This window comes from Crinia signifera, chromosome 3, assembly GCF_055691185.1.
Source record: "Crinia signifera chromosome 3, ASM5569118v1, whole genome shotgun sequence".
NCBI classification, from domain to species: domain Eukaryota; kingdom Metazoa; phylum Chordata; class Amphibia; order Anura; family Myobatrachidae; genus Crinia; species Crinia signifera.
This window is the reverse complement of record NC_139219.1, coordinates 154,186,958-154,208,224: the sequence shown is the minus strand read 5'-3', so window position 1 is coordinate 154,208,224 and position 21,267 is coordinate 154,186,958. Positions and strand designations below refer to the sequence as shown.

The window sequence follows — 21,267 nt, the reverse complement described above, 5'->3', positions numbered from 1 at the left end:
CGGGTATTCCTCCTCCCTTCCTTTGGGGTTGCCGGTAATGGCTAGAGCAGCCGTCTTAAAGTCGCAGAAGGTCTTGCCCGGCATTTGTGACTTCAGCAATCGCAGCTGAATCCTAACGTTTTCTTGGGATGCTCCTTCGACGAATTGGATCGTTAGGGCCTCGTCCGCATTCCGCACTTCCTGCGGGTCTACTGCCATGATGGCCTTTAGTGTTTCTTGCAGACTCAGGGCATAGTCCCGTAGAGACTCATTTGGCCGCTGCTTGCGAGCATACAACTTCATCTTGAGCTCAGGGATGGTTGTTGTTTCAAATGTGGTGAAGATTTTCTTCAGCATGTCCGGGGCGCTTTTTCTTTCTGCCAACGGCCATGAAGCCACTTCTCTGCGTGCCGACCCCGTTAGTTGTCCCATGAGGATTTCCACTTTCTGCTGCTCGCTAGGCCGGTACATCCGATATGTGGATTCGAGGTTGTGCTTGAAGTCTGCGAACGAGATTTTTGGCAACTGATCATCATCTCCGCTGTAGGTCGGGAGCCACGGGGCCCCGAAATAGTATGGCAGGGTTATGGCCGCAGGCGGTGTTGTGTCTTGGGCTTCCTGTTGCTCCTGGTTTTGCTGGTCTGCCTGTTGCACCACGTCTCCACCCTGTGGTTGCTCCATCTTTCACCGAGTTGCCGCTCTCCTGATGCACCCGGATCCTGTTCTGTGTGACGCCAAAAGAGATGTGGTGCACCGAGATGTAGGAGAAGGAATCGCTTCCTACCTTGTGTTCTCTGAGCGATCTAGGTCCGTCGGGTGTCTCGTTCTCCGGGTGGGCAGGAGATGACTCTTCAATGAAAGGGACACTTGCAGGTGGATGAATTCAAGTTTATTGCAGAGGCGGAGGTACACGTTACCCACCGACCCTCTTGAGCTTCAATAGTGCAAACGGGAAAACACAGTAATACACAACAATACTTATTCAAATAGAAGTTATTGAAACTGAACACGCATGAATACTATCACACATTATCTCTCTTGGTTAATTAACGCAAAAGGAGCGACTAACCCCAACCTGGCCGGCAGTATTGGAAACAGTATTGGTTTAAAGTATATTCACCTTAAGGAGTCCGAGCGGGCCTCGGACACTTCTTGCGTTACAAATACCGGGCAGTGTGCTATGGGGCAAGACACCCCCGCTTTATTATGACCAATGGATCGCCACACCGCGCCCGTACTGTTAACTCAGAAGTAAACCGTACACTCCACACTACACTTTGCAGCATCTATACATAACAATAAACAATTATCAAGTCATATAACACATTGACAGAATTTGCATACCAATACGGTTCCCCAGAAATGTTCCAGGGGGTTGTGGGGGAATAAGTCTGCAGTTTGTCCCTTTTACTACCTAACGTGCAATTTCCAAAGGCGGCCACAAGATGGCGCTGTCTCCTTATTAACAGAGTGAACCAGGTAAAACGCTGGGGAGGTTATGGTCCCAAATGAGAACAGTGATCCCACTAGAAGAGGGGGGATCCAGTCTTAAGAGTAGGGGTGCTGAGCACCGAGTCCCCTGTTGTATGCACAGGTGGTGCAGTTTGTGGAAAAGTCCCCCCAGGATGAGGCTGGCGATATGGGTTCAAGTCCCCTGTAGGCAAGGAGTGGGTCACTGGGGAGAAGTGGCAGGGTAATGGAGGGTGACTGCGCTGAGGTCACCCTGCAATGGTGCAGGGTAGGGATGTGGCAGTCTGGTGCCCCCTGGGATGATCGATGTGGGAGGGCAGTCTAAGGACCTGACCTACTCGAGGTCACTAGCTGGGAGCACTCGGGGCTGGCTGGCAGTGGGCTGGCTGGCAGTGGGTACCTGAGTGCAGGACTCCGCTGCAGGCTCCTGCCTGTCACGATCGGCGGCTCTGCTTGGTCTCCCCGCCGGCGTGTCTGCTGATCTGGGGCCTCTTCGCCGGGGCACACTAGTGGGGGCGCTGCAGGCGCAGCGTTGCCCCACTCCGTGTCGCCGCCGGCTCTCCTCACGCTGTGCGGCTGCTGGGCGTCTTCCTCCGGGTGCCTCCTGACTCTGCGCGCCGGGTCTGTCACGCTGTCTGCGCTGGGGTCTCTGCAGGCTGGCGTTCTTCTCCTCTGCTCCGGTCCACCGACGGTCACGCTACTCGGCTCTCACACGTGGGGCTCTCACGCTTCCTCCTCTCTCCCAGCAGTCCCTTCATCTCCCGCGCTCCAGCCTCTCCGCCTACCTCTCTCTCCGCCCCTCACACGCTGGGCGCCAAACTCTGCGGCCAGGGTTAACCCCTAATGTCCCGGGCGTTAACCCCTGCGCTGCAGGGAAGTCTTGGGGGCACCACACATTCCATATGTCATAATGTGTAAGAGTCGAATACAGTATAAGGGGGTTACTATTGTGTTGCATGATTTGTATAAGGGGTATATGGTGTGGTAAACTAAGGTGACCACATAAAAGGTGCTGAAATGTTGTCTACCAAGTTTCGGCTTTCAGTATTTTTTTATGACTGGAGTGCCGCCTCACCCCGCAAGTATTTTAGGACATCGGCATCCTGCGGGTGCACCTTTGGAGGGCACCCGCCAATATATCTCCCTGCATTTTTCCTATGCCAGCCCCCTGCCTTTTCCAGGCATATATAATTAGTTAAAAGCATTTACATAAATACAGACACACCCATGAGCAGACCACCCAACCAGAACACTGGTCACGTCCCCCACACTATTAGGTGCTGGCCACAACCCCTATTATTGTGCATAATAGGCCCTTGATCATTTTCAGCTCCAGGCCCATTTAGACCTTAATCTGGCTCTGATTATGAGGATCACTCACAGCAACGTTGGCACTCAGAATGACAGAAGTGCTATGTGCCCCCATATCTGGACCCACTTCATCATGATCCGAAGGTGAAGTTTGTTAGCACAAATAATGGCTGCACCCACAGAATATTACATCTACCACTAAGTAGTCAGTATTGTTTAGCACATAGCTTGTAAAATACAAATTGTGGTAGCTGTGACTGGTTCATTGTGGTAGGTTCTAGGCTTGTACCAGAAGAGTAGGCCTTTTTCTAAGGAATAGATATATTACTGGCCGGAATCTGAGTTGGATGCAGCTGTATCTGCATCTGTTGCTTCAGTTAGTTCTGTAAATGTATGCCAATGCTACTACAAATTCCTGCCCTAGTGATTACTACTGTATCTGTCTGAATGTGCAAGGACTGAAATATCCACTTTGAACAAATATTCTTGGTACATCTTTAGTCACACCAATGGGGACACCAGTAATAGTAATTCAAATACATTTATAATGGAAAACCTGAATGTGATCTATTCAGAGGACATATTTTCAGATAAATTAGTTGTAACTAAGTCCACATCAGTCATGTGCGATGGGGATTTGTTAGAGAGGGAGCCCTCAAATATGTTTGCTGCATGTGGAGTGTCAAAGAAATAAGGTTCATCCTTATGAGTTCCATAATGTGTCTAGGTACAAAAAGGCAAAATGATGACCTACAGTAATGTATATATAAAAAAAAAAAATTGCAGATAGAAACAAATTATCTCCACCGTGTAAGAAAAATCTTGGGATAGGAGTAGCTTCGCCCCTTCATACTGTAAATTGGATTGTTTCCTGTCTGCATCTAGGAGATGAATCCTGTAAGCAGAGTTTCAAATTTTCATGAAAGCAGGGCATGGGCAATCCCTAAAAGATTGTTGCTCCAGGCCAATACGGTGGACACTTTCCACCAGCAAAGATACAGATTCAGAGACACTGCCCAGTGAAGCCATTCTAAATCATTACTCGTGAGATAAGCATGTTTAACAGGTTCTGGGAGTCCATTATTCTTTTTATTTCTATTTTCCAGTCCTGTGTAGATACTGTAGCCCATGTTACAGTTAGATCATCCTATACTGTAGTTCTGAAGTCCACTGCTCAGGTGTGGTATATTTCACCGACAGTCGGGAATCCGACAGTCATTGCTCAGATGTCGGAATCCCAACTGCGCAGCGTGGAGAGCGCATTGAAACCCCTTGCGGGCTTGCTGCGCTCGCCACGCTGCGGGCACGGTGGCGAGCTGTGCTCGCGACCTATTTTATTCTCCCTCTATGGGGGTCGTGGACCCCCACAAGGGAGCAGTCGGGATTCCGATGTCGAAGTAATGACTCTCGGAATCCCAACTGTCGGGGAGCCGTCCGGCACCCCACTGCTCAGCCTCTGTAAAATGCTTGTGTCATGTTGAGCCATTTGCTTCAGAGCTGAATCAAGCAATTATTTTTTAAGCAAGCTTCTGGTGTAATAATGAAGCAATTATAGTTATAAGCCCATATAATATGATTCAGATCTCGTAAGACTCTCTTCTAATCCTGAATTTGGAGGAGCAGAAGGAGGGGAGTCTGCAGGGAAGATGTCTTTTCAATGAACCTTCCTAACCTGACCACACCCAGAGCTTTTTTGAGGATTAGCCTTGTACTGTATGTATCCATGCCCCTGATATCTGCAAGTACAAGTGAGAATGAGGAGTACTGTATATATACAACAGTGTGAGAAATGTCCCAATAACTGGGAGAAAAATAATATATTGTATAACATTATTTTATATATATATATATATATATATATATATATTTTTACCCAATAGTGGTATGACGCCAAATTAAATTACAAATGTCCAAATACACTTATTTTAAGATCCACATCCAGTGAAGTAAGTCGGAGTTGTTTAGTTCCAAAATTTCTTTTATTCAACTTCACGGGGTAGTATTGATAAAAACGCTTGTAGAAAATCCCAACGCGTTTCGTCTCATAGAGACTTCATCAGGGGGAATACAACGGTCTACAAGTGTAAAACATTGTTTCAATGTACAGTAACAAATTTCATTTTTACATCAAAAAAATAAATAAAAATGTAAAAATTTAATTTGTTACTGTACATTGAAACAATGTTTTACACTTGTAGACCGTTGTATTCCCCTGATGAAGTCTCTATGAGACGAAACGCGTTGTACAGGAGTTGGACATCATTTCTCCACCGTATTTGTTAACCACTAACGTGGACCTCTGTGGTTGAGCAGTTTCACTTCAAGCTACATATCGGCTGAAATTGTATTTGTTAACCACTAACGTGGACCTCTGTGGTTGAGCAGTTGTCACTTCAAGCTAGATATCGGCTGAAATTGGACCTTTTTTCGAAGTCCTATACCTCTGCAGGACAGAGGTTTTACCAGAACTGACGTGGTCAGTTATCTTATCCACCCAACTTCTTTATCCAGCTTTTATCGTTGGAAGAAACTTTTATGTATGGCACTGTCCAGACTTGATTCATATTCAGATCTTCATCTTTGCCCCTGATGAAGTCCTAAGGGACGAAACGCGTAGGGTTTCGTTTGTTAAAGAAGTCTATTTGTTTTGAAGTCGGATCTTCTTCCTGTCATTCATTTGAATAACATCTTATCTGAATCTGGAATCTACATTGTCATTGTTTTTATTGAAAAATTATTTCATTTATACTGTAAAGAAAGTCTGAATAAATATACATTTTATGTACCAATGTATGGTTATTAAGTGGTGAACAGAGAGCACATCTATCTTTCTCTCTATTTCTATTTTTCCCATCTGGTACCTATATTAACAGCTAGGTACGATAGAAGTGCAGCCCACAAACCGGCGCGGAAAAAGGATCACTAAACCCCACTCCCTTTCGATATATATATATATATATATATATATATATATATATATATATATATATATTATGAATTTCCTGTGTAGGGAGGGGGTCTTTCCAGCCTGCAAAAGTATTGATGGCCAGCCAGCCATTATTAGTGTGCAACTGGTTATAATTGCTGACTATAGCCACAGCCAGTGTAGGGCTAGGACATGAAGGGCACACCTGGAAAATGCTTTGGTAGGGGCCCATGTTTAGGGGTGAGGCCAGTCTCCAGATGGGGTGTGGACAGCCACCACATTAGTTTGCCTAACCATTAGAGAGAGCATAGTCACTGGACGCTGTAGAGAATACACCATTTTCCTGTGCAGTATAAAGTAACATGTGTATAATGTATAATTCAAGTGCACAGTCTGCAATCTGATCACTAGAGGAGGAGGAGGTGGGGAGGGGACAGGCAGTGGGGCCCACCAGAGTTTTTTCTTGTGCCCAGGTGGGCCAGTCCAGTCTGGCCACAGCTAACCTCTGTGCAGTTGTCCAGCAGAGGGAACATAAAAGGGTCTAGAGCAGGGGTGGCCAAAACTGTCCTCAAGATCTACCAACAGTTCATGTTTTTTAGGCAACCTTTGGATCTATAGTAGGAATGAATGCAGCATGTTTGAAAATGTGACAGTTAGTAATGACTACAGCTGTGTACCTGATAGGTGATTTGGAAAATGTGGAAAGTTGGTAGATCTCTATAACCAGTTTGGCCAGCCCTGGTCTAGAGCATAACTTGGGGAGAGGATGCTGCCCTCACAGAGACTCTAAGCTGACTTCAAACAGGCTGCTGCAGCAGTGCTGGACTGTTATTCTCATATTTTGATGGAGTGGTTAGGTGACTCGAACCCACAACCACATACCAGGACTCTCAAGGATTCTGGGTGAGTATGTTCTTGGCACCTCTATGCTGCGCTCAACCAGCACCCACTCAGAAACAGAAAAGGAGGCGGGAGTCAGCGGAGTGTTTTATTTGCCAGCGGCCATTTGGGAAGGACTGCCCATCGGAAGTGACAAGTTTGTGAGAGTTTGTGTTCTCACATTTTATACAAAGTATATACATACACACACACACACATATATACCTGAGCGTCTTGATGCACGCTGCACTGTCTGTCCCAGCAGTATCTCGGGTATTCTTGGGGCTTATCGCAGATACTGCCGGTGCTGGCTCCCCCAAGCAGGGGCTTTGGCACCATTGTTACACCTCTGAAATAATCATTAAACTATGTAAATATCAGAATTGCGCCTGGATTGCATGAACATCAGGCCCTTCCCTTTTTAATATAATGCAGTGTGGTAGGGTTTAAAAATCAATATTTATTTACCCATGTTTAAACAAGTAATACATTTTTAAAGTGTAAAAAAAACTTGTTACAAAAACATTTTGTAAACCAATGCATACTGGCTATCAGTGTGCTATAATATTGTGATACATTTCCATGATTACACAGAATCAGCAGTATGACATGCATAATGTATTACAAATGAAAACAAAAATCATTTGTTTAATTCTAAATAGCCGCTGGCACAGGCAGAAACAGGAAAACTAAAATGTAAAAATACAGAAAGAAGTTAAGTCAAATAGAAAAGCAATTCCATCTTTCTACATTAAATAACATTTTGTAGATTGTAGATAAAGATGAAAATGTAATTTCCTGTAATAAACACTTCTGCCCCAGGTGTCTGGGAACCTTTAACACGACTCCCAAAGGTTTTTCGCGGGTGTAGTTGAGAATGAATTCAATAAATTCTGGACAGAGGCCTGATTCATGTAAAGCAAAATAAAAATAAATAAAATCTCAATAAATAAATAAATAATAATAATCTAAATAAATACATTAAAAAATAAAGTAAAAAAAAAATATGTAAGTTTGTATTTGAAACTAACCATGTTGCCTGTGCAGGGTAAGTATTGTGCTGCTTTGCATGTGGCTCACAAACTTTAGACAGCATTATTTTTACACTGCAATTTATAATTCAGTATGAATATAAACTCAGTCTAACTTTACTCTCTCAGAGTCAAATTAAGGCTTTAAGGGGTCCATAAGGACTAAACATCCCCCCCCCCCCCATCCACCATTAGTTGGAGCCCTGGCTAACGCTTTTGGCACCCATGCAAACTGCAAAACTTGTGCCCTACCTACCATTCTTTATAAAGAGTCAGTGGTCTAATAGTGCATCCAATTCAAATAAATAGCATAATCATATTTACATTACACCATATGTATTGACCCCGATTCATATTACACCACATAGTAGAGCCCTTTATTCATATTATGACACATATTGGTGCCCCTTATTCAAGTTACGCTACACAGTAAAACTCCTTATACTGTATGCCACACAGTAGTGTCGCTTACACATAATGCCCACAGTAGTATTGCTTATACACATAGGAGGTCCTTGTGGTTTATACTCCCTGTTGCAAATTTGCAACGGGAAGCGATGGTTAAGGCCTGTGCATGCACATATTCGCTTAGGTACATGCGACTTACATATTTGCCCGCCCGTTTGCACGGAGCAGTGGGGGTGAGGGGCATCAGGGGTGGGTAGTGCCCATGGAAATGCTGGGTGTTCCCATGGTAAATCGTCCATGGCACAGGTGCTGGGGGTGGGTAGCTGACGTCACCAGATGTCAGCTGCCCGCCCTGTTCACGTAGCTGGGTGCCACAAATCTGAGTCACCAGAGAGCGACTTAGATTTGCAAGTGCTTTAGAAACCATTTGATGGTCGGCGACTATCAAATGATTTCTGACTTGCATTCGCCATGAGATGGGGTGGAGGACAATCGTGCAGGCAGCCTTTAGTTGACTCGCAAAGCTGTGAAATATACAACATGATAGGTTAATGGACTGTATTTAGAGGGTGCACTATATGATAAGCTGTCAACGGGCATCAGTGTAATAAAATGTAACTATTATTGATAATTACTAATAATTCCCTTATTTTTCAATGAAAAATAAGGGAATTGTTAATAATTATAAATAAAAGTTAAATTTTATCAAAATGTGCACCCTCTAAATCATAGCAACTGAAAGGTGTGCTGTGGCTACAGGCACAGAGAATCAGATGTCCCAACTAAGGCAAACCAATGATGTACTGATGCCCAAGGCTACTCCAGAGGACTTTGGGTGCCCATCTGGTTGTAGACACTTGTGCCCCCCCAAAAAATTGAAGGGTGGGACTGCTCTGTCCAGTAACCAGAATCACATGGATACACGTTCCTTTTAGAATACTCTGCTGTTATTGCTCTACATTTGGGAGAAACAACTCTAAAGGCTATCAATGTTGAGAGCTATACAGTAAGTGTCATGAGCTTTACAGCCATGTATGCTCCAACATACTGTACATTTAGATGTATAGGGGTGTGAGGAGAAAATAGAAGAGTTTCCCCAGACTGCCAGCATAGGTTATATTGTAAGGCAGGGTTTCTTAATGCAACAATATGCTCCTACATTGCATGTGCAAGTGGGTAGACAACAGTACAGTTGTAGTCTAAGATGGAAACTGACTCATTTACTTTGATGTTGCCCGTAGCATAAAAATTAGTATCTTATAAATATACCCAAAAGAATATAGGATAAATCTTAAAACTTCTTTAAATAAAATGCATGTTCTGAAAAATGTATTGAATACAGTTTATAATCCTGATTATCGATCTATTCAGTTCCGTACAAAACAGATATTTTCAAGAACTCTGGACACACATTGTACATTTCTTTACATATTATCCATAAACATATTGTACTTTTAAAGATGTAGTAACATTAATAACATTGTTTAATAGACCTACAAACATGTCAGGAAGAAAAATTTCCAGAAATTGGATACTATACTATTTTTGAGGATATAAAACTATAAACGTACTGTAAATATTTTAGGCTAAGGTGATCACTGAAATGTCAAGGGGTTTATTAACTGCTAGCATCAATGGTTCCGCATTAGGTAAAAGATCCATCTGCTGGCAATTAGTGCTCTCTGAATATACCGTCTCTGGAGAAATTAGCTCAGATCTAGAGTTTGATCAACAGAGAAGTGGCTTAATAGAGAGCAACCTTTTTGGGCAATTAACTGGATAAACTTGCACTCTGGGATGTGCGATCATGGAGGAGCCATGCACACCACACATGTATATTTACCACAGTATATATAATGTCATCTCTTAGCATATGAAATAAAGCCAAAATATCAAAATAATGGAGAAATGCATAGGACAAAAATATGGATAGATGAAAGGATTATAGAGCCTCAGTTAAAATTCAAGTCTATAAACAATACAATCATGTAAAATACATGTAAAATATAGAAAGTCCCCAAAACAATAGTGAAATGTTTACAACAAATACAATCCATGGGGCCAATTCTGGATCACTCGTAGTGATCCTAATTTGGCCCCTGCCCCATCGGCGTAACTATAGCACTGCAGAACCTGCCACCGCGGGGGGGGGGGCGCTGTGCATGTGGGGGTGCCGGGGGCTGTGGTGCTATAGTTAACCCCCCCCCAATCCCCCGCAGACTTACCTATCTCGCTGGTCCCAGCGGCTCCATTCTTCTGCTGAGGACCACCACAAAATGGCCGTCCCCATATAGCACACAGTTCTCTGAAACTGTCTGCTGTATGGGGGCGGCCATTTTGTGGTGGTCCTCAGCAGAAGAACGGAGCTGCCGGGACCAGCGCGATAGGTAAGGCTGTGAGGGATTGGGGGGGGGGGTTGCATGGGCGGCGGGGTGGCAGGGCAGGGGGGAAGGGGTGCTTGGCGGGGCGGCGGCGGGGGGGGGCGCCCAAAACGTAGCTACGCCACTGCCCCAATGGTTGGAGTTTGCGTATGCGCATTTCTGTGCAAGTGCAAACCCCGACAGCAAACAGCCATCACAGCAAGTCACAGTGGAGAGGGAGTCACAGGGTCGGATGGCGATGGGGATCGCCCATGGGAAAACCCAGCGTTTTATGGGCATCTCCATGAAAACGCTCGGCATTCCCATGGCTATGCGGCCAGGCCGATGCCACATAGTACTGACTGTTTGTGCTGACTGGGTTTAGAGACAGCCACATATATGGTTATCCTTGTGTGATGTGTGGGAGGTGAGCAATCACACCTGCAACACTGCTAGCCATTGTAGATGTCACTGTCGCCCCCTGTGTGGAGCACACAGACACACATATTACATGTGTTAAACTATTTTTTAATGAGGGGGTGTGGCCACAACCTCCCGCGTTGGCCATGCCCCTCTCATTACCGCTGTCAGAAAGATGCTGTCAGTGCCCCTAGCACTGCAGATGATATACAGTACTGTCTGTATGTGCTATATAAATGTAGCTATTGACTTATTTATTTGCTTTGCCAGGACATTGTAGCTGTTCTCCCAGGAAAAGTGTCTTAATAAACTGCATCTAAAAATCATGTGTTATTGATGGATATACATGATAGGGCATGTGTGTATATAAGGAAATCATGCAACATGCACCTGAGCAACTTTCTATCCAGCATATACAGTAAGGCTGATCTGTTATATTTGTTTGTGTGTTTTTTGCTTCTGATTTGTACACTAATTCCTGTATTGGTTATAGCATAGTAATAATTCCATGTGTGAACTCGCCAAGTGTCATAAATTCTTCTCTGCTAATAATAACAACGACTTCAGGCTTTGTCTCCGTCAGTTATTTATGCTCCTCTTCCCTGACGGTTCCCATGCTATAATGTTGTTAGGCACCTCAAGATTGTCAGTATAACAATCGTGCTGTACTATGCTTTGTTCAGGGCTCTCTTTCACCATCAAAAGACAGAGTATATTACATAGCCAGCAACAGCCACTGAAGAGATTGCAAATGATGTAAAAGAAGATTTTTTCTACAACCTATTGACCTTTCTCAAACACAAAGAATATGATATTTAATTGGGGTGTTTCGTGCTAAATTAAGGGCAGAATGATGCCCAAAATTTTCAATAATACGCAGTTCAAAATGTAACTGATGTAATAAAGACTTTTTATATAACTTTAACAATGCTGATTTGTACAGACATTCTGACAAGGAGTAAGCTATATTACAATGTGCAAAATTTCATTCAGATACTTTGGTGATGTCGTCTTAATGATGCTATAATGCAGGGAATACTACGGATGGTGTAATGGTTAGAATACTACCTCACAGTACTGAGGATATGGGGTCAATGCGCACAGTGGCCCTAACTGTGTTGAGTTTGTATAGTCTCCCTGTACTTTTGTGGTTTTTCTCCAGGTTACAATACTCTAGTTTCTTCTTCTGGTAGGATAATTGGCTCTCACCAAAAATATCAATGTGTGCGCGTCTGTGTGTGTGTGCGTGTGTGTGTGCATGTGTGTGTGTGTGTGTGTGTGAGTGTGTGTGTGTGTGTGTGTGTGAGTGTCTGTGTGGTGCACATTGGCATTTGCTGTTAAACTCTTTGGGCCAAATGTAATAGGGTGAGATTTTCAGAAAGTCCGAGATTTTGGGAGAGCTTTCCCATTTTTTTTAGAAAGCAGCAACTACACTGCAAAACCCAGGGCCGGTGCAAGCTTCCCCCCCACCCCAGGCAAATCCTCTGCCCGCCGCCCGATGTCCCCCCCCCCCCGCGTTGGGGGGGTCGATACTGCAGCGGGCACCTACGCTCCGGGGGGGGGGGGGATTTGCGGGCGATACTGCAGCAGCCGCCCGCACTCCAGGGGGTGGGGGGGTGGTTGTGATGCGGGCGATACTGCAGCAGCAGCCCCCACGTCCAGGGGGGGATTGCAGCATTGATTCAGAGGCGGGATGGGGGGTGGGGGAAGCCCTCTGTCTTACCTGCTCCCCGCTCCCAGATTTCTATGGTACCTCTGTGGTACCTCTCCTCTGCGGCTCATTACCGCCCTCCAGTGGCCGGCGCCCTAGGCAAATGCCTTGTCCTGCCTAGTGCTGGCGCCGGCCCTGGCAAAACCAGGTTGATTTTGCCATGTAATTGATTGCTGCTAGGAATCTCTAGGAAAATAGGAAAACTCTCCCAAAATATCTCACTTTCTGAAACTCTCACCCTATTACATTTTTCCCTTTGTTTCTATAAGCAGACATTGAGGGTTTATATGCAGTGAACATTTTCTGATCTACTAAGAACAAGTGAGGATGTGTAAGAAATGTTCATGTTATTTACAAGTGTGCAAGTAAATATTTCCACATGTATTTATTTTCATGGGTATGGATCATAGGGTCAACAGTGTCTCAGTCCATAGTCAATAGGTCAATACCAAAAGGTTGGCATGCACAGGATTGAAGCTGTTAAAAGCTCAACAAAAGCAACCGGTTGACACAAAAAGGTAAACACATTTTTTAAAAAATCCTGTTTTTTGTCAATGTTGCCATCTGACCATGTGGCCCCCCAATTAGTGTACCAGGTCCCCTTCATGGCTCACTTTGATTACAATGCATTGCTTCAGGCCATTTTACCGCTCCCCATTGTAGCCCATGTAGATAGTAAAGTGTTGTGAAAAACTCATGTCAACCTTTTCATATATTTTCTTCTGCTATGTCAACATTTTATTTGCGTCAATCTTTTGTCTATGCTGATCTTCTGCATGTTGACCATATAGTGTCAGATTATTGACTGTCGACCTAGACACTGTCAACCAATCATCTGCATCCCCCCATAATAATCCCTCACTACTGGAATCACCATTCATGAGAGACGTTACTTGTATTCAGCTTCCAGGATTATCTCTAGATCTTCACAATTTTGTTGCAAGATGATGATATCAGGGCAAATGGCTACAGTATTACACCGTGCCATTGAGCGTGCTAAATATACTATGGTAATATTGAATATTTTATACTTGAATAAAGCTTACAGAGACGCTGCTCCTAATAAGAACCTGGATACCTCAAAAGCAATGTTTGGAATTTATTAAAGGAGCACGGGTTCTGTAGCTAAAGAATACATTATATGTTTAATATGTAGCTATTAATATTCTTCAAAGATTGACACAGATATATCATACAGATGTAGAGCCAGCCCCTGAGCTGGCGAATGCTGGTGGAGAGGCGCTGCATCTGACGGGGACACGCGAGCATATCACACGCATGCGCATCCCCTTCACTCGACGGCGTATGGTGGAAACCCTGCCCATCTCCGCTGCAATGAGTTGGGCAGGGTTAGGGGGCAGCAGCAGCAGCGGGCTCCGTCAAAACAGGGTACGCCAGTGTCTCGTGTATGCATGCCCCTTTCTGCAGGCTGGCAAACGGCGGTGTATGACGACAGAATCGCTAGGATCAGCTCTAATAAGAGCTGCTCCATCTGTATAATCAATATAGAGGAAATAATCATACAATTTCAATTATAGCTTTATAGTATTATAATCATTATCCACCAAGCCAGATGATCCAGTAATATAGTTCCAATAGAATATAGATAGTGATGCTATGCTCCCTCCTTAGTCTATAAGTGTATACAATTTCTGTCGAGTTTGGTAAAAGTATGACAATTTGTGTAACCTGGGCATAGTTTTTAATAAAGTAATGGAATCAGCATGCTGTGGTAAGGGAATCAATAAATGGGTAATGAGTACAGCGATTCAAATGGTAACTGATTCAACTTTACTATTGAACGTATTAATCATAATACAAAGAGATAATTATTAAATTGCCTTATTATATTAACCCTGATATTGAAATATTATGTGATAGTTTAATCAAACATATTGGGGGGACAATTTACTAAGATGGGAGTTCTATTCACATGGGATGTTGCTATGGGTAACCAATCAGAATCTACTTCTTATTTATTTAGCACCTTCTAGAAGATAATAGATAGAGGATCAGATGCACTAAGCTTCAAAAGTGATAAAATGGAGAGTGATAAACAGACAGCCAATCAGCTCCTACCTACCATGTCACAGACTGGGTTTGAAAAATGTCAGGATGGAGCTGGTTGGTTGGTTGTTTATTACTCTCAATTTTATCACTTTTGAAGCTTAGTACATCTGACCCAGTATTTGATTTTTTTTTGCCTATAGCAATATCCCATGTGAAATAGAACTCCCATCCTAGTAAATTCTCCCCATTATTTCATTGCTGTATATGCAAACACTGAAAACCAAACCATATTATTGTTTTCATTCAGTTAACACTGATAGTTTAATATGTACTAGATCAATATATATATATATATATATATATATATATATATATATATATATATATATATATATATATATATATATATATATATATATCAGATTGTACTAGATTGATATGTACCAGATCACTAATATGTACCAGATTAATATGTACCAGATTAATATGTACCAGATCACAAATCAAAATAATTTTAGGTAATTTTAACAATATAGCACTTCAACTGATTAATAATACCAACATCTTGTACTTGTGATAACTTTTAGGCTGTGTCCATATTTTCATGAATTACCCACATATATATGTATATATATCATTTCTTTTAGGAAAGAGACCTTATCTTGACATTTAATATATCAATGCATCGTTCCTGGTGGATGGAGAATGGACCAGGATGTATGGTAACTTCAGTAACTCCTGCTCCGGATTGGGCACCAGAAGATCATCGCTATATTACTATTTCTGCGTGCTTGCTAGAATACCAGTATATAGAAGTGGCACACAGCTCTCTCCAGATATTTTTTGCAGTAAGTAAAATTATTTTGTTTGTATGACTTGTAAAGATTTACTATTCTTGTATATGAGAAATGTATTAAATGCTGCAATGATGATGTAACAGTGCAAGTTAACAAAGAAGCATAAACAAAAATAGTAAAGGGAATTTGATTAATTATTGATTAATGATACAAAAAAGGCTTGAACTCAGGAGGGTCCACAAATTAAGGGGCCAATTATACCCATTTAGTCAGGTCCCAATTAGGCCCCATTTTCGATGGTGGGATATGCGTGAATATGCGCATGCGCTCGTTCACACTGTGAGGGGCGGGCAAGGGGCATCAGCAGGGGAAAACTAGGGTGTCTCAAAAAAACTTTTTTCATAAAACTCCTGCTCCCAGGGTTTTTTCCATTCCTCTTGTTCCCAAAAGTGAGTATACAAAATTTGAGCTTCGTAGTTTCAGGGAAAAGTTTGCCCTTAGAGTCCAATATTTTCTCAAATCCAGCTACTTTCCAGTATTTCATCCCTATTTTGAATTTTTTTTTTTTTTGTGGGGGGGACTTTGGGTAGGCTCCTCGTAATTTTAAACTGTTAGTATACGTTGATAACAGTACCCTAAAAGTAAAAATTACCATTTCCACCTTTCTTGATGGTCCAAAATGCATCCCAAATATATTGTGAAATAGTAGAAAAGTTTAATTTCACAACTTCTAAACACCAGACTTTCTCAAACTTTTTCTACTGATTTATAAATTTTTCACTACAGATTTCTTGAAACATGGAATTTTCTTTAAATTTTCTTCAACCGACTGCAGTAATGTCTGGTGTTGCTCATCCTTCAGAATTCTTCCAGAAAAATCTAGCATCAGTTTGACTTCTCTTTCTGCGGTATCAACTAATTTCAAGTTCTTGACAATAATTTAATTTCACATTCAGAGTCCTGTCCTCAACACGATTAAGATGTTGTAGCATCAAGAGAGCGATTCACACCAGAATTCCCACAAATATTGCTGAACTGAAACAGTGTTGTAAAGAGGAACGGTCCAAAATTCCTCCTTACAATTGTGCAGGTCTAATATGCAACTATAGGAAACGTTTGGTTGAGGTTATTGCTGCCAAAGGAGTGTCAACCAGTTATTAAATCCAAGGGTTCACATACTTTGTCCACCCTGCACTGTGACTGTTTGCATGGTGTGTTCAATAAAAACATGAGAACATATAATTGTTTGTGTGGTATTAGTTTAAGCAGACAGTGACTTAGATGAAGATCAGAACACACTTTATGACCAATTTATGTAGAAATCCAGGTAAAACCAAAGGGTTCACATACTTTTTCTTGCAACTATGTATTTGGTGTGGAGGTATGTGTATCTACAGGGGAGTTTATATAAACAGTATAAAAGTGTTGTGGTGTGTGTATATACACAGTATATTGTTGGTGTGGGAGGTATAAACATGGATCCCAGTGATGAAGCGCTGCCGGCAAGAACATGGTGGCATGCTTAATCTTTATTTTTAGGGGGAGGGGGGCACCTGTCTCTTTGGTCAGTCCCTGGCCCCACAATTTCTGTTAGCCCTGCATACTCAGTTACTCAGCATCTGTGGTGTTGCAGCAGTAGTAATGATGGTGATTGGTGAGGTCATGCAATAAAACTTTCAAATTAGCTTGCTTTTACTATTTCCCAGTACATTTGGGGTGTATTTTGGAAGGTGGAAATGGTCATTTTTACTTTTATGGTACTGTTATCAATGTATAATAATAGTTTCAAATGATGATGAGCCTACCCAAAGTTCCCCGCCAAAAATTCAAAATTGGGAGGAAATACTGGAAAGTAGTCGAATTTTTAAAACTCTTTGTCCATAAGGGCAAACGTTTCCCTGCACCAATGAAGCTCAAATTTTGTACACTCACTTTTGGGAACAAGAGGAATGGGAAAAACCCTGGGGAGCAGGAGTTTTGTAAAAAAAAAAATTGACACGCCCTAGGGAACGCCCATTGTTTTTTGAGCATCCCCGTAAAAACTCTGGGCATTCTCCTCTGAACACAGGTATGTCACAAGACGTCAGAGTCCACCCCCAATTTGGCGATCACCATCTGAAAATTATTGACTTACTTATCAGACCGAAGGCTGCAGAAATCAATCGCTGTCAGCGTACACATCCCCTTGCATACAAATGCGGGGATTCACGCAGTGTGGGAGGCAGAAGGGCGGCGGGCGTGGTTTACCTGGCATACATTCGCAGCCTAGCGAACAGGTCTGAATCATCTTCTTCATGATACCTATGAAAGTCACAACACTCAGCTCAGATCTCCATCATAACATTAGATCCATGTTTTATTGTATTGTCCAATTGGAATATCTGGATTATATCAGATATTCTGATAGTTATCCATAATCCCTGCACTGTCACTGTATTCTAAGAGTATATATTACTTTTATTTATGTTTGCCACCATCTAAAACATAAATCTCGCACAAGTCTTTTCTTAGATATTTTACTTAGCGATAAGCTATTTTAAAGCGTTGTTACCCACACAAAACACATTTTCATTCAGATAATGCAGTAGTTCATTAATCTGATAATTGCAATGTAAAGCTTTTGTAATGAGTATGCACCAGGTTGATAATTACCCTGCCAATACTGCATAACCTCAGCCCTTGTCTTTGGCTTGTACGTGTATTTTTGCTACGGTCATTATGCTGCTAGTACATGCCTTCAACTGTGACTGTAATTAGCAAGGAAAATACCTATGTTAAGGCTTTATTGCCATCATCAACCAATTTTTTTGTTTTTCTGTTAAAGAATCATTTCCGTAAAAATAGTAACAAACCGCTACATCCCAGTGCATGTGGCAAGGGGTGCTTTGTAGTCACTTTCCATAGTAATAAACATAACATTTTAATGTAGTCATTTGGACTTCTTTCAAGTCCAGTTTCCCGGTACTTCAGTATCATTGTGCTCTGCCTCCTTTCCTAATAATGACTACTCTCTGCTTCTCCCTGCATATAAAATAAACATAATGGGAAGATGAAAGCACAGGGAACAGCTTTGGAATTGGCAAACGCAATGAGTGATCATTAATGTTATCTTGTTTGTAATAGCAATTCCGGCATTCAACCACTTCTGTTCTCTCTGAAATAAGTATAGCCATAATTATTATATAGAGGAACATGGCTATGGTGGATCATGGATTACATGTTATTATTTTGTAAACATTAAATAATAATTAATTCTATAGATTGTATCATGGCCTACATGTTGCCTACTATAGTTTGGTGGTGCAGAACTATAGGGATCTTAGATTGTGTTTATTTCATATGACATGCCCTACTCTAGATTCTATTAGCAATGAGGATCATTAGAACCTATTGCACCCCATAGACCAAAAACAACCAACTGACAGTTAAACCAGCTTAATTCAACCAAAAATAATTAAGCTGACGGAACCTCGGCTTAATTTAATCTCAACCATAGTGGCAGAAAACAATATGAAGGTCACATGCAGAAGTTCTATATATAGAATTGTTTGGATTACAGATTTTATAACTGGTATATAAGCAGCATGAATCTTTATTATTTGAAATAACAGTAAAATGGTTCAGGAAAAATATGTATAAAAAGTAAATCTATAGAACTCCAGCTGGTTTTGTATTCATATCAAATTATAAGAAATTGTAGTTACTGGTAAGTTTTACTTCTTGCAGTTATTTAGAAAGAAGAAGAAATGAAAACTTGTGTGTGGGGATCTTTTACAACTTAATTCCATTTTAAAATATAACTTTTATTATATGTCTTAAAAAATTAACTGAGTCATCGTGCAAATGGATATAGGATTGATTCCAAAATATTATTGTAATTGTCAACACACAAAATTGTAATTTTAGATCATGATAAATAAGAGCATCTCATTCAAGCGATATAAGATTCCTTAAAAATAAAATAGCATTTACATCACTTGTGGATTAGCCTAATGTTTAGTAACAATGGTCACCCAGACATGAATATTGCAGCATGTAGATCTAGGTATTGTATTTATTCTGGTGTCAACTGTTGTTATAATGGTACTGCAAATGCAGGAGTTCTACTTTATAAATGTCTTCATTGATAGTATTACTGTATATTATAGGGTATAATGTGCTCTCAGTATAACTATGGGCCTGATTCAGAGATGGATGCAATAACAATGTTTGCACAGTTTAACTGTTTTTTAATACTGGACATAATCCTGAGTCATAACTGCACATGCGACACAATGGATTAGAGATCGCTGTCACATTGAGGTTATGGACACAAAGTAATTGACAGACAGGGAGTGTTATTGGAGGAGTGCCGAGGCAATCGCAGGTGTGTCCTGACCATTCTGTGGGCGTGTCTGAGCCCAGTGCATAATCACAATGGTGCTAGAGTCTTAGATCAGATGGACATAGAGATTTTCAGATTGACTGTGCATCTTTGTAAACAAACAACAGATTTATGAAGCAGACTATGGACATCTCGCATATTTCATGGAATTTATCATCTATTAAAGGAGCTCAAATGATTCTGCTCTGTAGTGAGGTCTGCATTTGAAACCATAGGGGGATCTCCACACGTAAAACAGTACTTAAGACATGTAATAGTAACATAAAATTTAGATTCCATTGAATTAAATTAATATTACATGTAAGGTTACCTACCTGACCCTCTCCTTCAGGGAGAAAATGCTCTGTTCCTGGACATCCCTGGTAATGTATGATTGCCATCACCTGTGGTGAGCTAGGTAATTGATAAGAAAGGTGTTTCACCACAGGTGATGGCAATCATACATTACCAGGGATGTCCAGGAACAGAGCATTTTCTCCCTGAAGGAGAGGGTCAGGTAGGCATCCCTGATGTAAGGTTTTGAAAATGTTGCTCTTACATATTAATTACTCATGTAAATCACTCTGAAATAAAATACAATTAGTTTACATGCATGTTTCATGTCTTCAGTTCTTTAACTATGCAAGCATCCAGCCAGCATGAAATGTATTTAATTGCCATAAAATCTTGAAATGTGTAGTAACCACATGCCCTGATTTACAAGGCTGATATGGTACCTATTGTACTGTATTTTCACTTTAGGTTCATATTTTAGTCAAGTGGTTTGCATTTTGTTGCCTTAGGATATGCTATTGACAAGAAAGCAATTAAAATGTAAACTTTGAAGCACAACACATATTTATTATTTAATTTAAAAAAAATCTAATATGTAAATAAAAAGAGCTAATAAAAAAAAAAAAATCCAATTTTTTTTTAATGATAAAACTAAAGAAATTATACCACACCTGTCCACTCAGGTGAATCCTGTTTCCACTGATCATCCTTGAGATATTCCTACAGCTTAATTGGAATCCACCTACAGTAAATTTAGTTGATTGGATATGATTTGGAAAAGCACACACCTGTCTATATAAGGTCCCACACTTGTCAGAGCACAAACCAAGCATGAAATCAAAGGAAATGTCTGTAGACCTCTGAGACAATATTGTCTAGAGCAGTGGTAGCCCACTCCAGTCCTCGGGAGCTACCAACAGTTCACGTTTTCTAGATCACCTAGCTGGGGAACAGGTGCACTCATTACTAGAGGCACAAATCTGGGGAAGGGTACATACAAATGTCTGCTGCTTTGAAGGTCCCAATGAGCACAGTGGCCTCCATCATCTGGATATGGAAGAAGTTTGAAACCACCAGGATTCTTACTAGAGCTGGCCGGCTGTCTAAACTGAGTGATCAGAGGAGAAAGGCCCCAGTCAGGGATGTGACCAAGAAACTGATTATTCTGTCATAGTTACAGCATTCTTCTATGGAGAGAGGAAAACCTTCCAGAAGGGCAATCATCACTGCAGCAATCCACCAGTCAGGTCTGTATGGATGAGTGGCCAGAAGGAAGTCACTCCTTAGTAAAAAGCACATGGCAGCCCT

General features: G+C 41.6%; 1 protein-coding gene across 1 annotated transcript in view; it reads left to right on the top strand.

Moving 5' to 3' along the window:
- The window catches only part of NKAIN2 (sodium/potassium transporting ATPase interacting 2), a 794,408-nt gene that overhangs the window by 557,990 nt on the left and 215,151 nt on the right, over nucleotides 1-21,267 (top strand). Inside the window, exon 4 of the mRNA XM_083176781.1 lies at nucleotides 15,153-15,353. Coding sequence (XP_083032907.1) covers nucleotides 15,153-15,353 — 201 coding nt within the window. The remainder of the gene's footprint in view (nucleotides 1-15,152; nucleotides 15,354-21,267) is intronic.